This window comes from Anser cygnoides, chromosome Z, assembly GCF_040182565.1.
Source record: "Anser cygnoides isolate HZ-2024a breed goose chromosome Z, Taihu_goose_T2T_genome, whole genome shotgun sequence".
Classification (NCBI taxonomy): Eukaryota; Metazoa; Chordata; class Aves; order Anseriformes; family Anatidae; genus Anser; species Anser cygnoides.
The window spans coordinates 71,283,820-71,306,390 of NC_089912.1; the positions used below are offsets into that span (position 1 = coordinate 71,283,820).

Sequence of the window (22,571 nt, forward strand, 5' to 3'; positions counted from 1 at the left end):
TAAATGGAGGAAATGGGGAAATAAAAAAGATGTGGAACAAGGCTGTAGTCCTAAGAAAAGTAGACTTAAAGTCTTTGATGCCCACATAAAGCAGGTAGGAACTGTTTACGCAGTGGTGTAAAGCAGATTCAGTTTTTCAAAGGAAACAGGAAAAAGTAGAATTTTTTAGTGTTAATTCATCTTTCTTCTGAGGTTAAGATTATTATGCAATTTGAGTCCACATTTATCAACAATTCTAGAAATTTCATATCTGAGTTTTTGAAGCTTCTGGTGCATTGGGAAATTAAAAATCATAGAATCATAGAGTGGTTTGAGCTGGAAGGGACCTTAAGGATCACCTGCCATAGGCAGGGACACCTACCACTAGACCAGGTTGCTCAAAGCCCCATCCAACCTGGCCTTAAACACTTCCGGGGATGGGACATTGACAACTTCTCTGGGCAGCCTGTTCCAGTGCCTCATCACCCTCACAGTGAAGAATTTCTTCCATGAATCTAATCTAAATCTGCCCTCTTTTAGTTTAAAGCCATTGCCCGTTGTCAGACTACTACATTCACATCCCTATCTTTCTTGTAGACCTCCTTTAGATACTGGAAGGTCACTGTAAATTTTTCCGAAATACATTTCCTCTCTAGGCTATACAATCCCAACTCTCTCAGGCTGACATTTTAGGAGAAGTGCTTCAGCTCTTTGATCATCCTTGTGGCCCTCCTCTGGACTTGCTCCAACAGCTCCATGTCCTTCTTCTGTTGGGGGCCCCAAAGCTGAACACAGTGCTCCACGTGGGGTCTCATGAGAATAAAGTGGTGGTGAATTACCTTGCTCAACCTTCTATCCTTACTGCTCTTGATGCAGCCCAGGATACAGTTGACTTTCTGAGCTGCAGGTGCGTACTGCTGGCTCACATTCACTTTTTCGTCCACCAGTACTCCCAAGTCCTTCTCTGCAGGGCTGTTTATAATCCATTTGTTGCCCTGCCTGTATTCATGTTTGGGATTGCTCCAACCCAAATGCAGAACCTTGCACTTGGCCTTGTTGAACTTCATGAGGTTCTCACAGGCCCACCTCTCAAGCCTGTTGAGGTCCCTCTGAATGGCATCCCTTCCCTCCAGTTTGTCAGCCACGCCACACAGCTTGGTGTTATCAGCAAACTTGCTGAGGTTGCACTCGATCCCACTGTCCATGTCACCGGCAAAGATGTTAAATAATACCATTCCCAATACATCCCCGATGCCTGTATTGGATCTGTTGTATTAGTATTGTTACTTAGAATTACTTCTTTTAAGAGAAAAATAAAATCTGACTCTTTTAGAATAGACAGTAAATGCAAAATCAAACTCCCATATGAAATAAGCAAGCAGTTATCCATTTCCACTCCTAGCTCATCAGACCTGGTTATGACCAGGTCATCAGATCTGAAAGATAAGAAAACAAAATACAATTAGAATAGAAGACATTGAGAGACATTCTGAAAACACATGATGTTGTTCTGGTTCTTCGCTTACTCAGATCATTACTGAGCAAACAGTAGAAACTACTTGCTCAAATGGGCAATATTTGCCATTAGTTTGCTGTCCATTTCAAGAAAAGTGTTTCCTCAGAGATAGGTTTGGCACAAAAGTTTACCTAAGAATGGACCTCATTGATATACACAAATATACTAATGATATGCACTGCTAAACCTTTCATATCTTTTCTCTGTTCTACTACTTTCCCTGGCATGGCAGCATGACTATTCCATAAATGAATGCATTCTCCCTTTCCAAACAACTATCTAATTAAAATGTGCAACATCTTCCTGGTGAACTGTTTGATTATCTGACTGAAGCTCTGTTGATATCATGTCTTAAAGTTAACAGAATTGTTACGTCTTCATAAGTAAAGCTAGATCAATTCTTAGATACAAGCAGAGGCTCGAGGGAGTCTGAATAAGTTCATGAAAGCAGAACCAGTTGAGGATTACCAAATATGCAGAAACCACATGTGGTTCAGAATGTCCCTGGGCACCACAAACCATTGCAGGCTTGTATATACAGGAAGTATCAGCAAAGCTTCCTCAGTTCTTGCAGTCTTCCTACACATCTACTTAAGGCCATTGTCAGATGTGGATCTTAGCTTTTACCCACGTGGCCAGTATTAGATAGAGTTCTGTGGTATTTCTCTAAAAAGAGGAAGCTTTGCTTCATTCCGTCTTCTCCAGAACCCTAACTCGGCCTCTCCTTTCCTGGTCGCATGCAGAACCAAGCCATGCCCAGCCTGCCTGAGCAGCTCCCCAGAACCTCAGTGTCCTTTTCCCCACCTACAGCTGTGGATTCAAAGGGTCATCCCTGCCTACCATCACTCATTTGCAGATGACTTCTGACACACCTGCAATACCCAGTTTTGCTGTAAATGTGTAGAGGTGCTGGTAACTGAATTTTGACCACTAGAAGGGCTGCTGTAGAGTGGAAATAATTTTTTTTAGTATGTGGATTTTAGGGGAAGGGTGTTGATTGGTGATGGGATTTTGTTTGTTTGTTTTTAAGGTGACAAAACTGTTTTAAGGTGCTGGGAGTTTATTTAGGTAGAAAAAGAATTCTTCACCATTCAGCATTGTTTTCTTCTGTCACAGTTGAATGAATGAATAATGAATGAATGCTTGTGAAATTCTTTGGCTGTAAACTGTCATGCAAGTTCCAATTGTTGTTTTTTGTATTTGTTCCTGGTTAATATTAATTTCCCTTTCCTACATCCTCATTAACGTAAAGTATTTTAGCTTAGGGTTGACACTGCAGAAATTATGTGTGTGCTAAATGCTGACCTTGCCTTTCTCTAAACCCTTTATGCTCCCTTTAGGGAAGAGGCTTTTACTGAGGCTCATGGTGCACGAAGAGGAGTACAAAAAGTAATGGTTATTGTGACTGATGGGGAATCACATGATAACTACAGATTGAAAGAAGTGATTGATAGTTGTGAAGATGAAAACATTCAAAGATTTGCTATTGCTGTAAGTGGAATGTAATGGGAAATATTATAAATCTTATAGGCACGTTTCGTCTTCCAAATGTCTGTTTAAATGTCTGTTTAAAAAGTTCACAACACAGAATATTTATGAAAATATAATGATTTCATAGATTTAAAAAAAAAATGAAAAAAAATGTTTTCTGATATTAAAGCACATCAGAAAGCAATGTATCTTGAGAGGTTTGTGAAAATAAAGGAGAGAAAGAATATGAGGGGCAGTATAAAATGTAATCTTTTTAGTTAAGAGGAACAGTGAACAGAGTGGACTAATTCAGATCTGAGCAATTTCTACAGACACATTATCCACTTAAAAAGAAAAAAAAAAAAGCAGTAAACGAGTAAACTATAAATGAATCATGGTGTATTATGGCTGTTCTGTGTGCTGGGATACTAAAGTTGTCATTTTCATGTTGAGCAAACTTAGTAGCTGAATGGTAGTATGAACATGATGGAGGTTAGCTCATCCGGAGTGACAAGAAAAAATTAATGATGCATTTGGTGTAAACTACTGTATTTGTACATTCTATACTGGAATAATCTGCTTTTTCTTATTAATATTTAAGGTACATTGGATTGTTTCTTCTCTGTCCCTATCTCTCTTTGTTTTCTAACAAGATCAACCTATCTTACAATACCCTCAGGTTTTGAATACAGTTCAATTTCCAGTTCCAGAAATGAACGAAGTAGTATGTTTTTCATTTTCCTTTCATACGTTAAACAATATCTTCCAGAAGTGTTGTTACCAGATGATGAAAAAGCTTGCTACTTGCTTAAGTATCAATACAATGAAGTATAGAACCAAGCATTTTAAAGAAAAATGTTGTCTTTAAAGAAAGTTATCAAACTGAAGTTGAATCACAAATGAACCACATTTTCAGTGGTTTCCTTCATAAAGATGAAGAGCATTAAAGAAGAAGTCCTTGCTGAATCTTCAATATTTTTTAGCAGTAAAATATTTGCCTAGAACCAAATTTGAATTGCTTCCATGTCCAGCAGTGCTAGAACCTGGAAATTTGGTTTTGGTTCCCCTCTCAAAGCAAGTAAGCATGCAGAATGTTTTTTTTCCCTTGAAAAATAAACGTTGGTCTGGAAATTGGAAAAATGTGTTTCATCATTTTAAGGCATCCTGAGTTTTTACAGCAGCAATATTAAAACTGTGGACTGAAGTCTTGTACCATGATGCTGAATGCAAGTGGTGGTGGTGTGTGCATTTACAGGGCAAATTTGCACATAACAAAAAACTATTCTATACCTAAATTAGCATGTCGTTAATTGCTCATATGCTATGTTATGAGGAGAACTAGTGGTACCTATACAGAAGTCAATGCAATTGTGTATTCTGTTTGGGATGGCTTTTTGTTTGTTTTCTAAATGAAGCTCCGCTTCAACTAATCATTAGAATTTTGTGAAGAAAGGAAAAAAAGGGCAGTTGAGGATAGCAGACATTACACCATACAGTTGCATTGTTCACTATTGTTGGTACTTTCAGGAAAAAACTGAGCCCTCCCTCATACTGTTCTGTTCTTGTTGGAAAAGAATGGCTTTTAATCAGTCAAGACTAGGAATATGAGGGAGGTTTTAACAGAACAATTAAGGGTAGATATGATTTTCCAATATTTTCTGACAACCTACTTCAAAGGTATCTTTAAAAATAGGATTTAAAACATACCCTTGACTTTTTTCTTTTTTTCTTTTTTTTTTTTTTTCTTTAGATTCTTGGCAGCTACAGCAGAGGAAATTTAAGTACTGAGAAATTTGTAGAGGAAATAAAATCAATTGCCAGTAAGCCTACCGAGAAGCATTTCTTCAATGTCTCTGATGAATTGGCTCTTCTAACTATTGTTGAAGCACTTGGAGAGAGAATATTTGCCCTGGAAGGTATGACACTGTTTAAAATTTTACTTTATGCCTGCATTAAAAATGAAGCAAACAAAAGACCACCTGCTTTTATCTTCCTTTGCAATGTATTGTGCTGCATAAAATGCATTATACGTGTATTTTTTCATGCTGATTGTAAAGATCAGTAGACATCAAAAATATAGATAATGATGTGAAGATGTGTTCAGATTGGTTAGAACAGATAGGAACAATAGCCTAGAAGAGTAAGAAGGGTCATTGTAGACCATTACCACTTTATCACTGGGTGAATGCAAAGGTGCCTTCCATTATGTAAAAGAGTATTGTAAGAGCATGTCCTAAACTAACCCACAGTCATATGTTTGTCTGCCTATACCTTTAAGTTCTCTTGATATATATTAACTGCAACATGCTACTTTGCTGTACACGTTATCACAGACTTGGTGTATAGAGTTGGCAAGAAATATTTTTTCTTTGGAAATGTTTGTGATGATCAGATTTTAGCAGAGAAAAGTCATCATCTCCTAATGTCTGCTTACATTTTCCATCCAAATTAGGCAACACCGTCCAACTCTGTTTGTTTCAAGCTCAGTACTTGTAACAGAAAACAGTTTATTAGTTATAAATTATATTGGCCAACACTAAAGGGCTTAGTGTCACACAGATATAACATCCATCTGTTTGGACTTATTTTTTTCAACATCTCAGCTTACAAGTAGCAGGAAAAGTATAGTTTATAGCTGGAACAAAAGATAACGTGGAGTTAAATGTCAAGAAACTAATACAAATATGAGAGTTTATTTTAAAGTTTTTTAAATTGGAGTTATGTTTCTCAGACATTTAAGTATTTTGTTAGTATATCATTTAGTGTGAGTAGATATTACTATCTTCAGCTGATTGCTACTATTTCTTTTCCATTTAATATATTCTTATCATTTTTCTTTCCAGAAGACTTTTTTTCATCACTTATAAAAAAAAATAATTATTGAGAAGTATTTAATCTCTCCAAAGACCAAAGTTTACCTTACTGAAGTTTATTGAGTACTTTAAAATTCATAGAATAAGAGGTCTTTTGCTAAGTCCCTGCTCAGTAGAAAGAATTCACTTTGAATTACAAAACAGTTGTTCAAACAGAAATTAAATACTTTTTGCTGATGGAGAATGATTTATACAATGGGATCTAACCCTTCCATTGACACTAGTAATTCATTCCTCTAATCATAAGAAAAAAAATTGGAAAACATTTGAAAATTAAACAAGTTTAGTAGCTTAATAAAATGTCCAAATACGTATAGTTATGTACATGATGATGAATCTGTTTGATTAAATTGCAGAAGTGTTACCTGTTTATATGATATACACAATTCCTTCAATAATGTGGTACTTCCGGTATATTGCACCTTTTCTAAGTATCAGCAAATTCTACAGTACTACTTGAATTCAGCTTTAAGTTCTTGCAAAAGATGCAGAAACAAATATCTACTTCTTGAATATGAGTAATTTATATTTAACATAAAATTTTAACATAAACCATTTGGATATTCGTGCCTTGATATATATTTGCTTTATTTTCAAATTTTATTTTTCGATAGACTTGACACTATTACAAAATATAAATATCCAAAACAAGCAAACAAAATATTATGTTCATCCGCGCATTGAGAGTTGAGCTAGGTAATTTCACCACACCCAAAAGGATTCTTGGTTTCCACGTCTTCACTAGGACTTCAGTCTGTGCCAAGATTTCTATATAAGACACCTGTAATGTGAGACCTCCTACAGCTGTGGAAGCTTCAGAAATAGCATAATCTGGCCACAAGCAAAGTCAGAATGAAAACTAGAATATGATATTAGCTTTATGGCAAAGCATAGCAAGGCTGAGTTGTTCTGATGAATTATAGAATCATTAAGGTTGGAAAAGACCTTCAAGATCATCTGATCCAACCATCACCCTACCACCAATATCACCTACTACACCATGTCCCTAGGTACCATGTCCAACCTTTCCTTGAACACCCCCAGGGACAGTGACTCCACCACCTCCCTGCACAACCCGTTCCAATGCCTGACTGCTCCTTCTGAGAAGAAATGTCTCCTAATTTCCAACTAGAACCTCCCCTGGTGCAACTTGAGGCCATTCGCTCTAGTGCTATTGCTAGTTATCTGTGAGAAGAGGCCGACCCTCAGCTCCCCACAACTTCCTTTCAGGTCGTTGTAGAGAGCAGTAAGGTCTTCCCTGAGCCTTCTCTTCTCCAGACTAAACAACACCAGTTCCCTCAGCCGCTCCTCATAGGACTTGTATCCCAGGCCCTTCAGCAGCTTCTTAACCCTTCTTTGGACACACTCCAGGGCTTCAATGTCCTTCTTGTACTGAGGGGCCCAAAATTGAACACAGTACTCGAGGTGGAGCCTCAGCAGAGCAGGATACAAGGGGACAGCACAAGGGGACCAGGGCACCTCCCTGGTACTGCTGGTTACACTATTCCTGATACAAGACAGGATGTGCTTGGCCTTCTTGGCCATGTGGGCACACTGCCAGCTCATGTTCAGGCAAACATCAGTCAGCACCCCCAGTTCCTTTTCCTCTGCACAGCTTTTGAGCCACTCTGCCCCAAGCCTGTAGCGCTGCATGGGGTTGTTGTGACCAAAGAGCAGGACCCAGCATTTATCCATGTTGAACCTCATCCCACTGGCCTCTGCCCATCAACCCATCCTGTCCAGGTCCCTCTGCAGGGCCTTCCTACGCTCCAGCAGATAGACCCTTCCCCCCAGCTTGGTGTCATCTGCAAACTTACTGAGGGTGCACTCAATTCTCTCATCCAAATCATCAACAATGATATTAAAGAGGATGGGTCCCAACACCAACCCCTGGGGAACACCACTGGTGACCAGTCGCCAGCTGGATTTCACTGCATTCACCACTCTTTCAGCCCAACCATCCAGCCAGTTTTTTAAACCAGCAGAGCATGTACCAGTCCAAACCATGGGCTGCCACTTTCTCCAGGAGAATACTACAAGAGACCGTGTCAAAGGCCTTACCGAAGTCTAGGTAGACTACATCAACAGGCTTTCCCTCATCCACCAGGTGTGGCACACAGTCATAGAAGGAGATAAGGTTGGTCAGGCAGGACTTGCCTTTCATAAACCCATGGCTTTTCATGAACCCGTGCTGACTGGGCCTGATTCCCTGGTGGTCCTTCATACATTGCGTGATTGCATTCAAGATGACTTGTTCCATCACCTTTCCTGGCACCAAGGTCAGGCTGACAGGCCTGTAGTTCCCCAGGTCCTCACTACGACCCTTCTTATAGATGGGCATCACATTAGCAAGTCTCTAGTCATCTGGGACCTCCTTGTATGACCACGACTACTGATAGATGATGGAAAGTGGCCATCACATCAGCCAATTCCATCAGCATCCTCGGGTGGATCCCATATAGCCCCATAGACTTGTGACAGTCCCGGTGGAGCAGCAGGTCTCTGTTTCCACCTGAACTGCGTGTGGGGGGGTTCTTCTGCTTCCTGTCCCAGACTTCCAGGTTGGGAGGCTGAGTACTCCAAGGATAAGTGGTCTGGCTAGTAAAGACAGATGTAAAAAAGGCATTGAGAATCTCACCCTTTTCCTTATCCTCAGTAGTCACGTTCCTCTGTGTGTCCAGTAAAGGATGGAGATTTCTCCTTGGCCCTCCTCTTGCCGTTAATATATTTATAAAAACATTTTTTGTTATCCTTAACCACAGCAGCCAGGTTTAGCTCGTACTGGGCTTTGGCCTTCCTGATTTCTTCTCTGCATACACTGGCAAGTTCCTTGTACTCTCTTCAAGTTACCTGCCCCTTCTTCCACTGGTCATAAACTCTTCCAATCACTCAGCAAAAGTTCCCTGTTCAGCCATGCCGGTCTTCTTCCCCGCCGGCCCATCTTATGGCGCACAGGGACAGCCTGCTCCTGCACCTTTAAGACTTCCTTCTTGAGGAGCTCCAGCCTTTTTGGACCCCTCTGCCCTTCAGAACTGACTCCCAAGGGACCCTCCCTACCAGTGTCCTGAACAGTTCAAAGTCTGCGTTCCAGAAGTCCAAGGTAACAGTTTTACTGACCCCCTCCTGACTTCACCAAGAATAGAGAACTCTACAATTTCATGGTCACTCTGCCCAAGACAGCTCCCTACCACCACATCTCCCACCAGTCCTTCTCTGTTTGTGTACAGCAGGTCTAGCAGGGCACCCCTTCCGGTAGGCTCACTAACCAGCTGAGTCAGGAAGCTGTCTTCCATGCACTCCAGGAACCTCCTAGACTGCCTCCTCTGGGCTGTACTGTATTTCCAGAATATGTCTGGGAAGTTAAAGTCCCTAGAGCTAGAGGATGGTGAATAAGTCCATTTCTGTTGATTCTTTAGCCATGGTTTCCTGTCCCACACAGCTTTCTTGTGACAAACTAGTTTATTGGATTTGTGCATTATTGAAAGTTAAATTAACTCCATACAATGTTTCTATAATTTCTGTACAAAATTTCTGTACATAACATGGAGATCACAGGAAACTTGATTCTTGCAATTCTGTATCTGAATGTGTTTTAAGTCTCCTACTATTATAATAGTACATTTTTTTTTTTTTCACCCTCTAGATTTCTTGTTTTCTTTTTGGTTTTTGTCTTAAAAAAATGCAAAGGAAAATTGAGAGTTGAAAAATGAAATCCAACAAAAACCCACACTTGACAGCCAGTTGATTTTTACACATAATCTTTTTCATATGCTTCTGTGTCTCATGGCATGGACTTCTGGATTTAACAGCATTTTTATGTTTCATCCAATCTGTAGGCAGGCACAAATGTTTTTTCACAAAATATCTTTTGTAGGATGCTTGGCAGTTTGAAACTTAATGGAAAGTTAGACTGGGGGCCATTATCTAAGCAGCATTCAGAACTGCACATACTGACAATACTGGCATTGTACTCTGCCTGAAACTGTGAGAGTCCTGCCTTTCTCAGCTCATTAAGGAGCATCTTTTATTGCATGATTAATGCTGCCACTGAAAAATATTGTTTATCAGCAAATGGGCAACTTAAGAGTTTTATGCTTAAAAGGAACCATATTTTTTCAGACATAGCAAAGCAGCTACATCTTGTGAAACATGATGGCCTATGTTTGTGTGTCAAACATTTTGTGTTTGAGATCATGTCTGCTTCCCACGGCTGGTCATAAATCGCAACGATTAGCACAGGCATCATGTCCAAGTGAACAACCTCAGTGGTTTAGTTGCCAAGTAGCAGAAATTCAGTATTGTTTAGTAGTCCTGATGCCAGAAATTCATGTAGCCATGGCTTGCCTCAGTTTCAGTCACATTGTTTGAGATTTGCCTCTGCACTCATCTGGTGGAAAATTGTGTACTCTTCCTGTGGAAGTCTCAGAACAGATTTCATAGATCCCATCTGCTGCCTGTTACCATGTGATGCTCTCACGGAGGAATCAATATGCAGAATATAGTTACCTGATCTGTGGTGCTTACAGTGGCAAAATAGTCACTGAGTATTGCTTTGAAGTAGAGGAGAAGTCAGACTTTTCTTGGATATTTCCCATGTAACTGAGACCACAGCAATCTTATGAAGGCCCACCAGAATTTAATAAGTAGTATATGACTACCTGAAAAAGATACTGACAGTAGTACTAAATCACCTGATACCTTTTTTATTCAGACATTTAAGAAAAACAGAGATTTTCATGTAACTTTCTGGGAAGGATTACAGTTCCCAATACAGTTCCCTGAGGCTTACGAAGCTTGGATGGCTGAGATTTTCCTATGTTGTTTTTAACAAAGGTTCATACAAACATCAAGTGTTTTTCATTTAAAGTTCTACCAGCTGCCTACAAATTTTTAGTTGCTTGAATACAAGGCCAGGGCTACATGGATGGTGTTTTATTGTTCACTTAGCTCAAGTGGAAAATGGCTTAACCATATTAATCAAACATTCCAAACATATTTACCATCAGCCTGAGGTCAAATCTGGTCAGTTTTAGCCCAGAAATATTTCTTGGAAAAGTTCTGAGACGTGATCTTAAAATGGAAACGTTTTCTCCTACTTAATGGTAATATTTAACACAGATCTTAATTTCTATATTTATTATCAAAATCTATGGCAAGATATATTAATGGTGTTATCCTTTACCATCACGTAAGCATTTTCATTACAGTATTCAGATTTTTTCAAATTAAAACTCATTTATTTTAAAACTTTTTTTTTCTCTTTTTTTTTTTTTCTGTTTAATAGCAACAAAAGACCAGCAAGCAGCCTCATTTGAAATGGAAATGTCTCAAGCTGGTTTCAGTGCTCATTATTCTCAGGTAAACAAGCTGTTTGAAAATAGAAATAACTTTTGCAAAGTAGACTTCTTTTGCTGATGGCATGAATTTGGAACAAGTATTTAGAATTCATTGTACAGTCCTGTTACTTGTTTGCTGATAGATATATTGGAGTTTCCTGTAATCTAGCTTTTTGTAAAATGTACTTAAAGAATGATTATATACAATGAATGCATAAGAGAATAAGTACCGTCTTCACATGAACTATAAATTTAACACTCCCATAGCATTTTTCTATCAGAGAAATATTCTATAATATGTTAACTATAAAACTGTTCTCTATAAATACTAATATATAAATTGTTTTTGTATTGCATTGGTGAAATGTAGACAAGAAGATATAAATGTAAGGGATTGTGGTGGTTTTACCCTGTACATACATATATTTTATTTCTGTAATGGATATCTCCATTAACAGTAACACAGCATATTCTTAGTTCTGTTAATACATTGAATACATGAATTCTCAGGGGGTAAACTCTTACTAGACTGGGTTGCAAAAAACCCTGGGAATATTTATTAGCAGAAAATGACTCCCTACATCTTTTTTTTTTTTTTTGAAAATCAAAAGTACTCATTGTGATGGTAGGCTCAGTGTACACAACTGAAATAGAATCTTAACATAAGATCAAAGGAACTGGGAAGAGTTAAGTTTTAAAGATGTGAAAAAGTAGTGACAGTTGAAAAGACCACAATAGGAAAGTAAATGAACTAGGCAGACTCTGAGCAGTACAAGACAAACTGACATGCATAGGAAAACTTCCAGTATGGCTGCATATGGCTCAGCATATCACTGGTAAAACAAATCATAAATGACCTTCAGTGAAATTTAACATAAATACTTTTTTTGCAGAAATACTCTCCATCCATTTTCACTCTCTGCACTGTAAAATCGTATACTATACTTCAGATGATGTACTATACCTTAGAAACAGGTGTTAGTCAACCCAAGAAAGATTTATAAGGTTATCTATTTGGTAGAGCATATGCTTGAAGTTACCAAAGAACTGACCTATTGTCATCAGAACCTCACTTCAGAAGATGGTCCTCAGACCTTGCTACCTTTACAGACTCAGGGCATCTGGTGTCTCTTTTATCCAGAAGACTACATTCATCCCTTCAGGCAAGAAAGGTCAGCAAAGCATTTGTCATTGACAAAAAGCACTTTTCAGATAGTCACAGGTTCAACACAGAATGGTTTAACTTTCTGAAAGTTTATCTGTGGACTCTATTTAGGTATGGTATTCTCTGATTACCTCTGCTAAATCTCTTTTATCTCTCTGTGCTGTGTGTCTCGGTGGGCTATTCATTGGTGGTCCAATGAATAGATACTTTTCCTGAACAGCTCCTGATTTTGTTTTGTTTTGTTTTGTTTTGTTTTCTCAAATTTTGCATTTTTAACAAATACTGAGATTGTGTGGGGCCCATAATCTAGTAAGAAAAGCAGGGCTGAATCTTGTAAGTATACAGAAAGCATTATCTAAATGTGGGCATCACGATCAATGAATGTCTGAAGATGATCCACATAAAGAAAAGGCTTTTGTTTTTCTCTGCACAAGGACTGGATCATGCTTGGGGCAGTCGGAGCATATGACTGGAATGGTACAGTGCTCATGGTGAAGGACAGTGGTATTTCAATACCAACTAATGACACTTTTCGTGACAGATTTTCAGAAAAAAATGAACCTCTTGCAGCCTATCTAGGTAAGAGAATTAGCCCATTTTGTAACATTTCTTGATAAATGCTACAAGTGCTCTCTAAAACCTCATTCACAAAGATTCTCTTACAGAGTATTTCCTTATATTCTAGGAGCCTGGGAGAATTTATAATTTATGGATGTGTCTTTTGTATGATTTTGTTGTTTTTCTTTAAAAAAAAAACACTACTTCTACCATCAAAAAAATAGTCCAAACAGTTGCAGCCCTAAGCATATCTAGACTTTTTCTGGTAGAGATGTCTAATCTGTTCAGAGATTTCAAAGATTCCCCTAGCACCATTTTCAAATTTTTCTCTGCCTTCATACTTAAAAAGTTTGATACAATATCCAATCTAAATCTTCTTTGCTTAAAATTAAGCTATCTTCTTTCACTTGGTGGACAAGAACAAGAGTTTACCGCCATCCTTTTTATATAATGTTTTACATATTGGCAAGCTCTTCTTTTCCTCTGAGCCTTTTCAACCAAAAACCATCTCAATGGCCTTGCTCATTCCTATCTCTGCTTGCTCTCTGTTACCTCCTCTCATGTAACACACATCTCAATGATGAGGAGTCAACACTAGAATCATTTAATCTTTTTCCCTAAGTACATTTTTCCCTTCTTTACAGACTATTTTTTTATATGTCCAATTTAGTCACTTCAAATTTAGACACTGTTCTCCACCATACTTGCAACCCTGCTGCAATTTTTATTTATCTGCAAATTTTATAAGTCTTTTTCCGCTCAAGTTGTTTTATTGTTGTTAATATTAAACAGAGCTAGGTTCAAAATGCCTCCAGAATCACACCTGGACACCATCAGTTTGGCAGTGAGCCAGTGACAACTGTTCTTTTCAACCAGCTATTCACCTGTTATTTAATCTGTGCCATCATTCTCTTACACTATGTAAGAATAGAAAAGCAAACGTTATAAAAAATTCTGCAGAAGTTTAGAATCACCAGCCTCACCAGCCTCACCAGGTTTAATGACACACTGATGCTCATGACTCTGAACCTGTAGCCAAATACACATCCAGCCCTTTTATTTGACTCTGCTATTGTTCTCTAGCACAATTAAGCGTAAACATCTATTTGCAGAACCCTGCCTTAAAAAGGTTCTGAATCACAGCAATTATTCCTGATGCATTCTGTATTTACTGCATCTTGAATTCTTTCTGCTTCCTAGGCTATACTGTGAATTCAGCATTGACACCTGGAGGTGTGCTGTATATAACAGGACAGCCACGATACAATCACACTGGCCAAGTTATCATTTATAAAATGGAGGGAAAAGAGGTGCAAGTACTTCAGAGGTTAAAAGGAGAACAAGTAAGTATGCATTCATGATTTACATGTGAGAGGAATATGGCATGAGACATAGAAATGATGTAAATGACAAAACTCTGTATCAAAAAAGCAAAACTGTAAGTTGTAATCAGAAAGGTTACAAGATCAGAACTAAAGATTAGGTGAATGCTGTGGTGTAATATGTAATAGAAAGTAGACTTATAGTAGTTAGAGAACATTGGAAATCTTTTCTGTTTGGGGTAAGTCTTCGCAGATGTCGGAGTGGTTGTAGCCATCTCTGCACTGTCAATTTTCTGTCTGCTGCATGGAAAGGGTACACTATTGGCAAGAAACAGATGTGATAAGCAGGGTTCTGTGAGTGAGCATCATCTGGGATACCATAAAATATTGAACAGCTGCTCATTACAGTCAGTAGCAGCTGCTCCTGCAGGAAAAAAAAATATCATGTAACTACATAATAAAAGACGGTAGTAAAATACAATGCACAAACAAGTTTAAAGACCTTTCTACTCCACTCTCTTCAGGCTGCAGTACAAGCTTCGTTCAGAACAACTCAGGTTACCTAATATTTATCTTCGGTAGCTGGTGTTTGCAGCTCAGCTAATCAATCTTGGACGCTTTTAGAGTCAATGAAGGAAAGAAGGCATTTTAAGGTTTGAGTGATTTGTCCTACCTGAAGCACTTTCTGTTGAATAAGATGCATCCAGCACTAGAAAGGACTGCTTTTCATGTTAAGTGTAAAGGAAATCAAGGGTGTCTAGCTTAGCTGTAAAATAAATGTCAGATGAATCCCACACCTTGTGCCTAAACTATGAGTGAATCTAGCTCTTTGTGTAAATCTTGTTCTTCTTCATTCAGTAGCAACTTGGGAATTTTGGATAGTGCCTGTACTAGCTAAGAACTTTTATCTATCATCCTACCTTTTTCCCCTCATGAGCCTATGACCATTGATTTTTCGCTCTATTTAATACCGTTGGGACTAACTTCCCCAAGACACATCTGTTCAAATGCTGTCTCTCCTGAGAGGTTCCAGTCTCCTTAGCAGATAAGAGGCCCCTTTTGTACTTTTCAAATCCAACAAAGTTGGAAGTTGGATGGACCAGCCTTAAATAAATAAATAATTAAATAAATAAATAAATAAAACAATGAACGCTAAAGCAGAAACAAGCTTCAAAAACATGCAGACCAGAAGGATCTTCTAGGTAGCAAAGAAAACTTCTGCATAATGGTAATATTTGTCATTGTTGTAATCAACTGTAAAACAGTTGTAAAACAGGTCTCTCAGTAGGAATTGTTGCATCATGCTACTGACTCTGCATCTGATTTATACCTTCTATTTTTCTGCAGATTGGCTCATACTTTGGAGGTGTTATTACCACAGTTGACATCAACAGGGACTCTTTTACAGACCTTCTTCTTGTTGGAGCTCCTATGTATATGGGAACTGAAAAAGAGGAGCAGGGGAAAGTGTATGTGTATGCTCTGAACAAGGTAAGGATAATGTTTATTGACCAGGAACAGAATGTGCTCCCTTCTGTCTTCATAACCTTATTTTAATTAAATATGATAATTTGAGTTGGGGATGATGACCAGTTGAAAACAGAGAAACAGTTTTTTGACAACTGAGAGTATGACACTGTATATTTTTTGAAAACTTTCTTCTCACCGTTTTTCTAATAGAGTATTTTATACAGATAAGCCCTATATCCACTAAACTGAAATATGGAATAGATGAAAAATTATAATATTAATTTTCTATCATATTTTCTTCCTGCTGTCACACACTAGAGAACAGTAGGGCTCATCTGTCTTAAAACTACGTGTTTCAACGGTTTTATGATTCAATTACCAGCCTAGAGATAAACCCCATACATTCAAGAGCTTTTAAGCATGTCACAGCTAGATCAGGTATATCAGATACAGTTGATTTTCTTAATTTGGTAAGCCCCTCTTTCCCAATGTCTGTATGTACTTTTTCTTTTTTTTCATCTTTTTTCTCTTCTTTTGGTCCAGCATCATTGTATGTTGTAGTAACAGTTATCAAAGTAGGTCCTAGAAACAATGGTCTCCTAAAATACTATGGCAGGAAAAGGGTCTGAAGAGGCTGGATCTGTTTGACAAGGAACTCTTCCAGTTTCTACATGCATGTTGCTAACAACAAATTGATGGTGGGTGAATAGATTTGGCAAGAAAACAAGAATTCAGTGTCCTCTAATAATGCAAGGGTTTGAAATTTGTTTTTCCTGTTACTAGTTTTATCCATCACCAAAAAAAGGAGGTGCAGCAACTGCTTGCTGCTGCTAATCTCTAATATGTAGCTCCTGGGGAATCTCTTGGAAAGATGGGTTACATGCCATACTATATGTGTGGTTTTGGTTTAGGATTCATGCACACTAGACACAGTTCACCAGAAGAGTACATACGTGAGGCCATGCAGTATGTGTGTGCTGAAGATAGAATTCAGTCTATGTAAGACAAATCCTTTCCTTTGTTCTGGAATAGCAGTATTGCCATCTGTGATTCATCAGAAACTTGGCTTACTTCTCAAATTAAAAGACTGCCTTTGGAAGAAATCTTTATGCTATCTTAAGAATGAAGTAGTTTACTTATAATAACATCCAAATATTGTTATAAAACTATGCTTTTCCTGTAAACACGTAACTTTTGCATAAGAATAAGCATAACATGCATTTAAGGATCTAGATGGAGAAAGAGAGGGAGCGAGGTTCTTTCACAAACACTGCTTAAAAATAGCATAGTTACAGAATCAGTTTCTGCAGTGCTCTCATTCGTTATGAATAGGATGTAATTGTTTTATTTAACTCACCAGTTTGTCTTCTGTACAAGAGCTCTTAAAAACCTGCATAGCTATGGAAAACCTGCATAGCTCATGGAAATCCACAAACTCTAAATCTGTTCTTTCACAGACAAAGTTCGAATATCAGATGAGTCTCGAACCTGTAAAGCAAACATGCTGTTCGCCGTTAAAACATGACACCTGCAAAGTTCTTAGGAATGAGCCCTGTGGTGCACGCTTCGGGACTGCGATTGCTGCAGTGAAGGACCTCAATCTTGATGGATATAATGACATTGTAATAGGATCTCCCTTAGAGGATGATCATCGGGGAGCTGTTTATATTTATCATGGCCGTGGCAACACAATCAATAAAAAATATACACAGGTATGAAGTAAAACTTTACAGGTTGACAGGTGCTATAATATGCAGCATAATTCCCATTTCTGCATGTCTTTGCAATGTAGAATCAAATTATGACTTCGCCTGTCATGAGAGTTTCTGCTTTAAAATGTTCGGTACTTTTAAACTGATTTAACCAAATTTGACTATAGTATTGCTAGAAAATATATTTGCATGTTTTTGTTAGAAACCTTCTGAAATATTCTGTATTCTGTAATTCTGAAAATTTATAGTGTGTTTATAACGGTTACCATGGTAACCTTTTTAGGCGTATTGTAAAGAAAATTTAAAACATATAAAGTTTAAAAGCCATCCAACTGCCAACAAATGCGCCTTGGATATTCTTATAAAATGCATCAGTATGCACTGAATAAACCTCTTAATGCTTTTCACAGCGTATTGCATCAGGTGGAGATGGAGAGACAGTGAAATTTTTTGGCCAGTCCGTGCATGGAGAAATGGATTTAAACGATGATGGGCTGATTGATGTCACTATTGGAGGCCTTGGTGGGGCTGCCCTCTTCTGGTAAGGATGCTCACAGCAGCTGTCAGGCTAGAAAATAATTTGTCTTGTGATATCTGTGTAACTTGCATGCACTATAGTTTCAACTGTTGTGAGAATACAAGTTTCAACAGGTTTCATCTCATACTTTGATACTGACTGTAAATATTCCTAGTTTCATATCTCTCTGGAGGAAATATAAAAGTTAATAGATAGTAGTAATAAATATAGAAATGTTTTAGAAACCTTGTTAGCCTAGTATGAAGACCCTGTCCTGCTACGTCATATTCAAAACAGAAACTGATTCCACTCATGGCACTAAGTAAAATGAAATAAATAAATAAATAAATAAAACTAAGCATTGTCTTTTATACACTATATTGTGTATTGTTTTATCACCAATATGAAGGACAGCTTCAAATGTAAAGGGTTCATTGAGAAAACGCATTTGATCTACTCACCTTTTAGCAAAAATGTATACAAAGTTAGGATGGAAAACAATTCAGCTAAAAACTTGAGATTTTTAGAGAATTTCTCTCATTTCACAGCTTACAGAAGACTCCTTAGCAAAGTCATTTTTCTGATTTTGTTTTCCTGACTTCTAGCTCTTACAGCCTAACATAGAAGAATGTTACAGAAACTATTAATAATCTTTAAATACATTCTGTTGTGCTGTGTTACAGTCCTTTCCTCCTTTACCTTTTTGCCTGTTGCATTGTCTTCCCCAGATGTTCTGCAAAATTAGTAGGGAAGCTCTCAGTACAGAAGAGAATGCGTCAAAGTCTTTGTAGGATCAGGATCTGAAACTGTACAATGATTAGAAAGGAAACTCAGTATTACTAACTTCAGCATTTGAAGAGTTATGGGACACATTCCCCCATAAAAAAATCAGAAGCTGGACTTTGATCTCATAATATTTCCTGATTTATATTTTCTGTTCTTAATTTTGGTGACATTTTTAAACTTTTACTTAGGATAACGACAGTTAAGTTCTCTCTATGTTTTTATAAAAGCTGGGAATCCGTCATAACCCACCTCTTCTTTGGTACACAAAATGCCCAATATTCACATTAAAGACTTTAAAGACTTGTTCAGGGAGCACTTATTTTCTGTAAGTTTTTTACCATTTGTTTCAATGCATATCTGATCTGTTTTAAATCTTGATACTAGCAAAAGAATCTTTTTCACTTCCAACTTGGCCTGTAATGCTTACAGTAGCTTTTGGTTCTTTATATTACTATAATTTATTGGTCTGTTAGCACTGGATTGAATTCACAAGTTTGCATGAGAGCATCAAAAGTCTCTGTTCCAAAGATCTAAATTCTTTAAAATATGTTTCTGATGAGCAAGGATACCACAAAAATTCCTCTTTTTCTCAATGAGTTGTAGAGTCCAGGGTGCTTAAAAGCTCCGTGGTCAGGTCAGCGGGGCTTAGCAAGACATTAAGCTATCTAACCATAGTAAGTGTGAGGTAAAATAATTTTGCTTAAAATTCTTTGATACAAGCTTAAGTTAATCGCTGTTGCTTCATATTTGCTGTGGGCCATAGGCATTCTTCTTTATACAGAAATGTTTGGCTGAGCAGTCCCACCGCTTTCTGCTCTCCTTCCAAATGTTTGTGCAGCCGTGCAATGAGCTAGCCCAGGATCTCATCTAATTGGAGCAAAGGTCACCCATCCCCTCCCACCCTTTATTTTCCTTATTTGTTTCTTTAACTTTGACCTGTTCCTCAGCCTGGTCACCATGCAGCTGCATCAAAGCTTTTGCCATTTAAAGTGACCCAGGAAGAGGAAAAGCTGAGCCCTTCCAGCAAGAGATGACCATGAGGAGGAGATAAGGGCAAGAGTGAGGACTGTCCATGCTGCTCAAGCACTGCTGTTCCCAAGGCCTAGGTTCTGCTGGCTGGTGGCCACAGCTCCTGCCTTTTCCCTCCCAGCTGCCCAATGCCATACACCTGCCCCTGTCCCTACATTTTCTGGGGGTGGGACTCATCTGCTCCTTCACTGTCATGTTTAGATCACACATCTGAGGAAAGCTATTCTGTCAGCTACATTTTTTGCCTAATTTAGTACACTGACATACTTGAGGCTGGTGTCTTGAGGCCAAAAAGGAACTGGCTCAAAGCAAAGGTAGAGGCATTGCAGGGGGTGGGGGTAAAGGGGAGTTAAAGATGCAGCAAATTCCTCAGCCCATTTATCAACACACAACCTAACATGACACTCTGCCCTCTAGCTCTTGTGGAGTAACTTGTTCATCTGTCATTGCACTTGGGAATGGGTATGGGTCTTCAGTCTCTTTTGAAAAGAGACTGAAGGGCTCTTTAGTGTTGCTTAAATGATTTTAAAATCTTTCCTTTCATCTGTTATCCATTCTGAAACACGTAGAGCACTGAGGAGAAGCCCTTTGACCACTTTATCTTTAATATATTGTTTACTGGTACTATGTAGAGAGTGTATAGTTAATTAATTGTTTAGATTGTGATATGTGTGTATTTTAATGTTCAGTGTTGCAAATTTTTTTAGTTAGTTCATTAATATAAGTTTTAAAAGTTGCTGCTATTATTTTCAAGGTGCTTTGTCTCTTTTTTTTGTGTATGTGTGTGTTTGTTAAGGTCTCGTGATGTGGCTGAAGTAAATGTTTCCATGCAGTTCATACCCAAAAGCATCAATATCCAACAGCAAAATTGTCAGATAAATAAAAGAAAAACAATATGTATAAATGCCACAATTTGTTTTAAGACCAGACTAAAATCAAAGGAAGATATATTTGAATCAAGTAAGTAGACAAGCACTGAGTTATGGAATCTTTCCATTATAAAGCTACTAGGCTCACATTAATTTATTTCCCCCCAAATGGAATGCAACTCTCTTTTAAATTCACTATTTGAAGCATATTTATGATACTGGGAAAAAAATAATGTGTAGAGTTAAAATTTTGCAGAATATTAATTCTGAACTTCCTTTGCAGATCTGCAGTATTGGGTTACTCTTGACTCACAACGACAAATATCTCGAAGCTTGTTCACAGAAACCCATGAGAGGAAAATGCAAAAAAATATAACTGTCAAAGGGTCAGAATGTATTAAACATAACTTCTACATGTTGGCAAGTAAATCATTTAAAGTGGCTGTATTTTTCTCAAGTTGATATTGTAATGATCCAAATGTATTCAGTTAATTGTAAATTGGAAAAAAAATCACCATCCAAAATTAATCTTAAAAGTGTACATAAAATGCATTTACTATGTATATATTTACTCTTTATATACATATGTATACATATATATGTATATAGGTATGAACTATTTACTTTTTTATGTGGTCTATTTATCTTTGTCTCTCTATTATGGGTGTGTCTTAAGAAAATGTATAACATATTTAGTTGAATTAAGCAGCTTAAACTTGTTAATAGTTCAGGTGCATTTAAAATTCTGCAGGAGTATGTGGGCTGGAATTTTAATTTGCATATTGCTGCTATTTCTTCTAATATAAAAGTAATCAAAAACTCCTAAATTAAGTTTGGCATAGAGAATACTAATTCATCGTAAAGCTAGAAATGTAATTGGCAACTATGAGTATGAAATTGCTCAGATTGTAACTAATTCACAGAGAGAATAGAGGTGTATGATACAAGCTCCCCACATCTAAAACATTTAGCAACTTCACGGTTGTATGATAATTCAAAACTAATGATAAATGATGGCTAGCATTTTCTTGAATATGCAGTACATTTCCTAGCAGCAGGTCTCAGTTTGACTTCACATAACATGATATGACTGCTGTTTGTCTTACTGATTTTTTAAACACAACTAAAAAGGAAAGTGTACAAGTTGACATTTCTGACATATTCTTTAATGCAACTGTGTTGGAAATGCTCTGGCTATGTGACATTTTTATGACAAGCTGAGATACACAAAAACATTAGTAGGTGTTTATAAGGACTGGCTTGTACATTAAATGTGTTCTGAACATTCAAATGCTTCTCTAGCAAGGATGAAGTGTGACTGAAAAATATTTTACCTTAGCATTTGGTTTGCTTTTTATATCCTCCTTTACTGGCTTAGATATTAATGTGAATGTTCATAACAGCAATTTTGTTTTCTTTATGTTCTAGGATAAACCTGATTTTCAGGACTCTGTAAAGGTTTTGCTGGAGTTCAATTTTTCTGATCCAGAGAGTGGACCTGTTCTTGACAGCAATCTGCCAAATTCAATATCTGAATATGTAAGTCAGCAAGATTCTGTATCAATAAGAAGAATATTTAAAGTAAAATTCATAGCTCATACAAGACCTGAAAGTATTGGCCCCAAATGACTAAAGAGGGAGAGTTGTTAAGCCTGTCCAGAAGATGTTTACTCTAAATAAGTCTTCAGGGGTGAATGAGCATTGGAACCAACCTGTGGTTTTATAGCTGTCCAGAGTTAACTGAAGATAGAAGAGTACAAGTGATTTTATTGTCTTTTTTTTTTCTTTTTTTAAACATAGATTGAGCAGGGAAATATTAGTCACATATTTTGGTGGTGCTTGGCATCATTCATGCTTTTACTATTGTTTCTTTTTCTAACCTAGATGAATCGCTTATGACAGAATGAGTAGGAAAGTTATGTTTTACCTGCACATTTTACAGGATATTGGCATGTTGAACTGATTAACA

At 37.5% G+C, this 22,571-nt stretch overlaps 1 protein-coding gene across 1 annotated transcript in view; it reads left to right on the forward strand.

Annotated features, from left to right (window-relative positions):
• ITGA1 (integrin subunit alpha 1) overlaps positions 1 to 22,571 on the forward strand; it is a 79,687-nt gene that overhangs the window by 40,125 nt on the left and 16,991 nt on the right. The window contains exons 8-18 of the mRNA XM_048050380.2: positions 2,836 to 2,986; positions 4,716 to 4,881; positions 11,123 to 11,196; positions 12,774 to 12,918; positions 14,098 to 14,240; positions 15,567 to 15,710; positions 17,147 to 17,401; positions 17,812 to 17,942; positions 20,530 to 20,693; positions 20,886 to 21,022; positions 22,031 to 22,141. Of these exons, the coding sequence (XP_047906337.1) occupies positions 2,836 to 2,986; positions 4,716 to 4,881; positions 11,123 to 11,196; positions 12,774 to 12,918; positions 14,098 to 14,240; positions 15,567 to 15,710; positions 17,147 to 17,401; positions 17,812 to 17,942; positions 20,530 to 20,693; positions 20,886 to 21,022; positions 22,031 to 22,141 (1,621 nt within the window). The remainder of the gene's footprint in view (positions 1 to 2,835; positions 2,987 to 4,715; positions 4,882 to 11,122; positions 11,197 to 12,773; positions 12,919 to 14,097; positions 14,241 to 15,566; positions 15,711 to 17,146; positions 17,402 to 17,811; positions 17,943 to 20,529; positions 20,694 to 20,885; positions 21,023 to 22,030; positions 22,142 to 22,571) is intronic.